This window comes from Arachis hypogaea, chromosome 9 (genome assembly GCF_003086295.3).
Source record: "Arachis hypogaea cultivar Tifrunner chromosome 9, arahy.Tifrunner.gnm2.J5K5, whole genome shotgun sequence".
Lineage (NCBI taxonomy): Eukaryota > Viridiplantae > Streptophyta > Magnoliopsida > Fabales > Fabaceae > Arachis > Arachis hypogaea.
Window position 1 is genome coordinate 109,910,016 of NC_092044.1, and position 9,101 is coordinate 109,919,116.

Genomic DNA, 9,101 nt, shown 5'->3' on the forward strand with positions numbered 1-9,101 from the left:
GCCATGATTCTCACCGCGTCGTGTTCTCTATTTGTGGCGTTCATTTCCGTAACTTTATCGTTGTGTCCATTCTCCTCTCTATTGCCGCGTCTCCCACCTTATCCACTTCTCTATCCTTTGACTCGCCGTTGCGTCCCCCCATTGCGTCATTTCGAAAGAAGTCACTGTCTTGTTGTTTAAACTTTTTGTATAAAATCTTGTTATTTTTGTATAGAATGAATACTTACATCTTTATTCATATGAAAATTAATAATTAGTTAGAACTATCAGATAGATGGAAAATGGAGTCCCCGCAAAAAATAAAATCCTATGAAAAATAGAGATGGAGAGCAATATTTTTCCAAGGCGAGGAATAGGGACGGGGACGGAGAATAAATCTGGAGACGAGAATGAGGAGTAGGGAGGTATCTCCCGCCCCACCCTACCTCATTGACATCCCTATTTAAGATAGAATAATGATGCTTAAGTTTCTACGTACAACACATAAAAAGTAAAAGAAGACAAAATTGCATCTGATGTTACTTTGACTTTATAACACTAGTTGTTAACCTTTTGTCTAATTCAAAATACGAAAACATTCACATGCTTTCTTATAAAGTTGATAGTTAAAATTTGTTAGATAATTTAATATATTAAATTAAATTATTATTTAATAATTTTTAACTATTAATTTTATATAAAAATAACTCCATATAAATTTTTATTTTAAAAATAACATTGTATCACTATTTATTACATAGTAGAACGACTATTTAATTATGAAAAAATAATATATCAAATTACAAAAATATTATATGTATACTAAAAATTAATTATAAAAATAATTATTATATATTTATATATAAATTTATATAGTATAATTCATTTTCAATGTATATTCTATATTTTAATATATATATATATGTAACTAATATAGTAACTGATTTTTAGTAGTGTATAACTTTTAATATTTGTACAAAACTTATTCTATTCAATATAACTATTTTAAATTTAATATAATTAAGATAAAATAAATTCAATATTTTTAATTATCTAATATAATAAAATTATCAATTAAGTCTAAATTTTAAATTATCAAATTTTAATCAAAATATGTAATGCACCTTTTACAAATAAACATTATTAAATGCTCTCAGATTAAAATAAAAAAAATTACTTTGTCCAACTAATTTATGTCATACATACTACTAAAATACTATTATTATATATAAATATTTATTGATGACTTATTTTTCAATTAATATATTAATGGAAAAGTTATAATTTTCACGTATAGCACCGAATAATGTTTCTAGTAGGTGTATGTTATACAATTTTCATTTGAAATACATTCTAAACCTCAAACATTAGCATCTTTATATATATAAAAAAAAATTAATTTTTAGATACAAGTGTTTTGCATTTACAAGTTTAATAAATTTAAACGAAATCCACTCATTAAAACTCATCTATTAAACGCGCCGCTTGTTACGTGCCTTTTTAACAGAATTTTAAATCAATTCAAATCAATTAACGCATAAGTATATAACTTCCATTTTTCAAAAGATCTCGTTTCTTTTTTCGAGTTTCTTGCCAAATTTGTTGGATCTCCTTCATACGTTCTCTCTTTGCTTCGTTTTTTTTTTTATTTTCATGATTTCTGAAATCAAGCTTTGAAATCGTTTTGAAGATAATTGAATTTTAGAAATACACCCATTCTTGATGGTTTGCGTTTTGATTGAGGAAGAAGACGAAGAGTGAACGTGTTGTTGAAAGAGCGCGTGTTTTTTTTCGACTTAAAGCAACTTGTATAACTTGTAAGCCAAAAAGGTTTGTATGTGTAGAAGGCCTCTAAAAAAAGGAAAAAATATAGGAAGTCAGCAATTTTATTAAATTATGGTCAGCATGTAATTAGTAAAATAAAAATAAGTGATCCCACATCATTAGATGATATCTCACACAATTAAAAACATCATTAACACAAAAATTGCTAACTCCTAGCACTCCTAACAAAAAAGTATTGCTATCACAATAATAGTTCCATTTGAAATACCTAATTATTCAACAAAGATAAGGAGAGATTATCTCAATTAAATTAATTTAATTAATACACATATAATTCGGTTCCCACGGAAGATACAGTCCTCATTTCAACTCTAAAATTCTCCGGGGTCTTTATCTTCATCTCAACGATTTTTTTTTTGTCTCCATATGCATCTGTATTGTGATCTTCGAATATCTTTATAGATATCTAAATTTACGAATTTTCGTTGTCATTTCTAATTGAAGGAGACATTACAAAACTCTTTCTATTATTTGCGAGCATATAAATATAAATTTTTATCTGTATGCAAACTAAATAGTTTGATATGATATGAAGCTCATCTAAATCTGAGTTTAAACATATAAATGTCGACCATGATACTAGATAGTGTGGTACTGCTTTTCCCACTGGGAAAACATGCACTAACTGTTTATATAATAGAGTGATGATAACGTAAATCGCAGTTGGTGTGGCAATGGAAGTAAGATGGTGATGGAAACTGACACATTTGTGTCCCTCGCAATTATGGAGGAAAGAATACCAAGAGAGGGTTGCTTAATGGATGGCTTAATGAGTAATAAAGCTGCCCAACTACAAGAACCTCATGAGCTTTGGGCCTTACTATTACAAGTATAAAGTGGGTTCCATGTATTTTCATCACAAACAGATAGGACTCTTGTTTTTCTCCTTGTTTTTTTTTTCCTCCCATCAAACGTAGAATCATGATTTGGGTAGTGGGTCATTTGTTGTTTTAGAAATTTTAAATTTGTTTAATGGTTAGTTTATTAGTCTAAAGTAAGTGTTTAGGAATTCGAATTTTATCTGGTGTATATAGTAATTTATTGGTCAACAATAAACCTTTAAATAAAGCTTCAATTCGCAATACCGTAAAAAAAAACTAAAAAGAGAGTACAATAATAGTATTTCCAAATCTAATTTAGTGGCACTAAAAGATTTGGTCTAATAGCATCTACGTGTAACTTGTTTAAAAAGTATATGAGATTCAAATCATGGTTATGACTAGAAAGTGATTATTATAGAACTCGTGAGAAGAAGGAGTATGATGCAGGAGCAAAAGCTACTTTGATGAATGATGACATGAAATTCTCTATATATGTGTGTCATTTTGTTGTTCTTGTAACTTTAGCTGACACCAGCAGAAAAAAACCTTAGTCCCTTTAAGTGTCTTCACCCTACTCTCCCATATATATTAGGCATTAGACACTCCTAATATTAGTTCCACAAGATCTGCCATTTGATCCAAATCTAATAATCCAATTGTTCCGTAAATTTCCAATAAGATTTATCATTAGTATTAGTATACTAACAAGTGTTATATTCATGATTCAGTTTTGGTAGAGACACATGATAGTGGCCTAGTGGGACTAGTCAGTGTTAGTAGTTAGTACTTGTGTTTTTGCCTTTCGTAATATGTATCAACTTACTGCAGTTGCTTCCCCTTAAAAAGGTTCAAGACCTCTCTCAAGCATACAATGAGTTGAGGGTGGGAAAGTGGCAACAAGCACTATGAAAATTAATAATCACACATTCTACATATGAAGTCCATCATAAGGGTTTTAAGACAGTCTAAAAGTACTTAATAATCGCTGTATCATTTAATAAATACTTGTACTTATAAGACCAATAGATAACTAAATCAAATAATAAAAATTATATATCATGATATTAGATGTACAAATATTTTTTTAATCAAATCTAATTAAATTGAGATAAGCCCAAACAAAAAAAATGTATCTATGCATCGTTGTTCTGCTTCTCTTTGTTTTTTAACATAAAAAATTTTGTTAAAGAGCACAAAAATTTAATAGTATAACCCAAAATTTTCATATAATATAAAAAATTTTGCATATAACACGTAAATTTTTGTTGTAAATGTATTTTATTAGTTGAGTGAGTTAATAGTTTGGGTATGTGATTTTAAAAAAAAAATTAATATTGTGAGTATTTTATTAGTTGAATGTCTAAGTTCTAAATACGTGATTCTTCATTTTTCTTTTTTTTGTATCGTAAATATTTTGTTAGTTTTTTTTGTTTATTCAAACGGTGTACAAGACGGGTTCGAACTCTCGACACTTACTTAAGCGGACGAGTGAGCTGTCAGTATATATCTTGTTAGTTGGGTGCTAATATTTTGAGCATATAATCCTTAAAATTTTTTGTATTATGCATAAAAAATTTCTATAGTCTAATTTTGAAGATGAAAAATAAAAAAAATGACAAAAATTTTAAAAAAGCAAGCATACAATAAACGAACTTAATTGGACTTGATTTAATAAGTACTTGACTGTTTAATTTTATTGTAAAACATATTAATCTTAGTAAAATTAACATTAAAATCATATCATTAAAAAAATATATTTATATAAAAATATTAAGATAATAATTGAGATACAATAGATGATTTAATATATTTGATTAAACTAGCTGATATAATACCCAAGAATATTCAAAAAACAACAAAAATGGCTTTGTAAAAAAGGAGTACTAGGGCACGAGTACTCCATGAAATTTGTACGAAAATAGTGAAGGTGTGGGTGCTTATATAAGATTCCAATATTTGTTCTACAATTTCCTCAACAAACGGCCTTGGCTTTTCTTTCATCGCATCTCTCTAACTCTTTCTTCTCCTTCTTGAATGCAATGGTTAATGCAATGGCAATAGACTGCATGCACTCCATCCCTCAACCACCAAAAGAATCCCCATTGGTGTTTGATGCCTCCGTCCTCAGCCACCAACTCAACCTACCGTCACAATTCATTTGGCCTGACCATGAGAAAGCCTCTGTCCATGTCCCTGAGCTTCAGGTCCCATTCATTGATCTCGGAGGCTTCCTTTCTGGCGATCCCCTCGCTGCAATGGAAGCCTCAAGCCTTGTTGGCGAAGCATGCCGGAAGCACGGCTTCTTCCTTGTCGTCAACCACGGCATAGACAGGAACTTGATCACCGATGCTCACGCTTTGATGGATGATTTCTTTGAGCTTCCCCTGTCTCAGAAACAGAGAGCTCAGAGGAAAACAGGGGAGCACTGTGGCTATGCTAGTAGCTTCACCGGTAGATTTTCTTCTAAGCTTCCATGGAAGGAGACACTCTCCTTTCAATACTCAGCAGAAAAAAAACACTTACCCAACCTTGTCAAGGACTACCTTTGCAGTAAACTGGGCAAAGAGTTTGAGCAATTCGGGTAAGCATAACTAAATAATAAATGTAGTTACTAATTAAACACATTCTAAATTTAAGCCAAACTTAGTTTGTCTAGTAGTCAGTTTACTCGTCCGCTTAATAACCAACTACAAACTCTTAGATAAAATTCAAAATTCAGATCCACAGACTAGTCCTTAGAGCATTGTAAATTTGACTTGACATGACTTACATACATGCAGGAAGGTGTATGAGACGTACTGTGAGGCAATGAGCAATCTTTCTTTGGGGATAATGGAGCTTCTGGGGATGAGCCTTGGAGTTGGCAAATCGTATTTTCGAGAATTCTTTGAAGAGAACAATTCAATAATGAGGCTCAATTACTACCCTCCTTGTCAAAAACCTGACCTCGCCTTGGGAACTGGACCTCATTGTGATCCAACATCCTTAACCATTCTCCACCAAGACCAAGTTGGTGGCCTCCAAGTTTATGTTGACGATCAGTGGCACTCAGTTACTCCGAATTTCAATTCTTTTGTCGTCAATATTGGTGATACCTTCATGGTATGCAACACTATACATACTTAATCACATAATTAATGGTTTAACCTCCTAATATGTATAATTGTTTTGGGTTTGTATGCTGATTACTAGGCTCTTTCAAATGGGAGATACAAGAGTTGTTTGCATAGGGCAGTGGTAAATAGTAAGACAACAAGAAAATCACTTGCTTTCTTTTTGTGTCCAACAAGTGACAAGCTTGTGACGCCACCATGTGAGTTAGTGGACAATTTGAGCTCAAGGCTCTACCCTGATTTTACATGGTCCATGCTCCTTGAGTTTACTCAGAAGCACTACAGAGCTGACATCAGAACCCTTGATGAATTCACCAAATGGCTTCAACGGAAGGACGATAAGATTATTTGATGAGGGAAAGGCATTAAACAAGAACAAGCAGCATTGAATTGGAGTTTCTTCATGTTTTGAGTATGCTAAAGAAAATGTTTAAAAAAAATCAATAAGCAAATCTTGTCAGGTAATTTTGTAATTTTAATTTCATTATATAGAAGGGTATCTCCTTCTAACGTGAATATGTTGATTATATGTTAAATTGAAGCAAGTTTGTATGAATGTATATTGAAACCTTTAAAAGGTTAATTACGTAAGCGTTTGATCAAACAAAGACTTTAAACTTCCATGTAAATATTGTAACAACATTTCCTTATAATCAATCATCACTAATACCAGGCTATATTAGGTTGGAAACAAAGGTTAACACCTAATAATCCTAATTAATGGTGATTAAAAACTTAAAATATTAAAATGATGCTTTAGTTTACCAGTACATGTGATGTCACAATTCTCAAGCATCAAACCAATGATCTTTCAATATCTTGGAGGCCCTTGGACATATGTAGGAGTAAGGTTAAAACTGGCAAATAAATCCAATAAAAATAGGTGGCCCACTATTTGAATGATTCGGTGGAATTGAAAGCTAAAATCCAATGACGATTATGTTGTTATCAATTTTGGAGGTTTAGTAATTTAGAATGCTAGCTAAAGTTCGTTAATCTTTGTCCTTTTCCCTGTCTTTAGATGCTAAAACATTCTTCTCATGATTTTCTTTTCTTTCATTTATTTTCCTCATTTTAAATCTTATGTCTTATTATGAATGTAATAAAATTTTATAAAGAGATATAGCTACTTAAAAAAGGTAAGTTAATCTCTATGTATTTAAATTTAAAAATAAAATACCACTTGTGACCGATGAGAATACAGTTTGTATTCAAATGGCACATTCGCCAGTTTCACTCACAATACTGTTTTATTCCTCTCATTTTGGCACAATCTAAGACCCATAGAATTTCTATTACCGCTTGCTTGCTCATCACGTGAGTAGAATGAGTACATTAACATGAAATAATCAAACTTAATGATAATAAAAATACTGCAATGAAGCTCATCACGTGAGCAGAGTGAGTACATCAATAAGAAATAATGAACTTAATGATAACAAAAATGCTGCAATGAACACATTATTATAATTTATTTCTTGTTAAAAGCCTGTATTATGATTGGATAACTATATGACGCTTGTTTAGTTGTTACAAATCAGATTGATTACATAATACAATAAGGAAATAAATGAAGAAAGACATGCTTGCTTCAAACTGAAAAGGCTCAGCCGACAGGTCACAACTGAAGATAATGACAGTCCAATTCTCGTACTAAACCCTACACCACGTGCAAATTAAAACCATTTCATTTTCTCATACTACTTAATACTTATTTCTTCTATCTCACTATGTCTTCAATAAACGTAACCATTTCTTAATATTTGTCATTGGCCATAAATATTTTAGTCTCAACAGATAGAATAAAACTAAAAACTAGTTCAAGAAAACTATCAATTGATATGACTTTTTTGTGTGCAAAATCATTTAAAAAGACCAAACATTGCGGTGTGCAACACAGCTACGGTATCTTCTAAAACAACATTTTTCCTTAGTAGATCTTGGTCATATTATATAGATGCCTCCGATCCTATACGATCTTCACCTATATGTAATTAATATTCTTGTATTTGTAGCATCCCTAGTACCAGCTATTTGTCTATAAGTTCATTTACTTTTATATAATTCCACGGCCCAACCACAAACAAATAATGGTATCCTTAACATACTCCAAAAGAATAAGAAGCAACTAGCTTAATTAGCTGGTAATTAATTATGATTAAGCATGTTTGCATGCCCATAGAAAATATATTAGCTTCTATTGATATTCGGATTCGACCCCTTTGATCTCCTTGACCCTTCAAAATTATTTTGTTAACTATTATTCCAGTTCCACCAAGAGTTGTTTTTCATGCACCATTTGGCCAAAAGAGTGAGGTAGGGTAGCTGATAAGTCCAATGTGAATCAAAATGGTAACCATTAAAGTGACATATATATATATAATAAACAAATGGGATTGGAATAACAACTATTTTACAAATTAAAGAATTGATGAATAACAACTATATGTAATAGTATAATTTTAAGATCCATGACTATTTAGATCATATCATCGTAGTCTATCACCAAGCTAAATCTCTTGTGACTGCAGATGTTGTTGATTGAAATAAATGTTTTTGTCTTTATGATAATTTCCATTGGTTCATCAATAAGGACAAAACCTCAATAATTTTTCATTTTAGTCAATAAAATACAATAATAGAAGAAAGAAAAATAGGTGTACGCACCCCCTAGGCCTATTGATCATTGAGATTTGATATAATTATATTATTCTTTTAATAAGACAAAAGGAAATAACTATTTATGAGTATGCTCACACAAGAGATTGGTTAACTTGCTATGACTAATTTGGCACTACATTAGTACTACAAAAGGACAAATTAAAATAAAGCATGATCGAATCGAGTTGCTGAATGGGGAGTTGGGACCCCTCGTGTTCTTTTTCCTGCCTCCTCCCATCAATTATATATATTTTTCGTTTCCTTTTTTTAACAACATCTAAATTTATTATAAAAAAATTTGATTCCAAAAAATTTGAGTACTCGAATTTAATCATATGATTATAATTACAAAAGAAAAAATTGTATTCTCTTTTCACTTTAAATCTCATCCATAATTACGTGTCTAACTAATACACACATTTATTAGGGGTTTAATCAAATAATAATGCAGGATGAATATCCGATTTTTCTTCTATGGCCTATTTGTCACTTGTTTTGTAGTTTTGCTATATGGTGATGAAATGGGTTGGAGAAAGAACCGACAAAGCTTCAACAAAATAATAATCAATTTCCATGCATGTCATGACTCATCCCTTAATTTTTCTAAATTTTAGAGAGGAAAAGAGATCATACTAATGGGTAGATTGATAGGACTACTCTTATTCAAAACACTGGCTAAGAT

At 30.9% G+C, this 9,101-nt stretch overlaps 1 protein-coding gene across 1 annotated transcript; it reads left to right on the forward strand.

Annotated features, from left to right (window-relative positions):
• Positions 1–4,481: 4,481 nt before the first annotated feature.
• LOC112711704 (gibberellin 20 oxidase 1) lies at positions 4,482–6,366 on the forward strand. The gene is made up of 3 exons (XM_025764412.3): positions 4,482–5,226; positions 5,426–5,747; positions 5,838–6,366. Exons 1-3 carry the CDS (start codon positions 4,685–4,687, stop codon positions 6,108–6,110), a joined length of 1,137 nt encoding a protein of 378 aa, XP_025620197.1. The 5' UTR covers positions 4,482–4,684; the 3' UTR covers positions 6,111–6,366.
• The last annotated feature ends 2,735 nt before the right edge of the window (positions 6,367–9,101 follow it).

Coding starts and splice junctions, on each gene's coding strand:
- LOC112711704 (XM_025764412.3), top strand. CDS start 4,685: ATGGTTAATGCAATGGCAATAGACTGCATGCACTCCATCCCTCAACCA. Junction 5,227..5,425: donor AAAGAGTTTGAGCAATTCGG/GTAAGCATAACT, acceptor ACATACATGCAG/GAAGGTGTATGAGACGTACT. Junction 5,748..5,837: donor ATATTGGTGATACCTTCATG/GTATGCAACACT, acceptor GCTGATTACTAG/GCTCTTTCAAATGGGAGATA.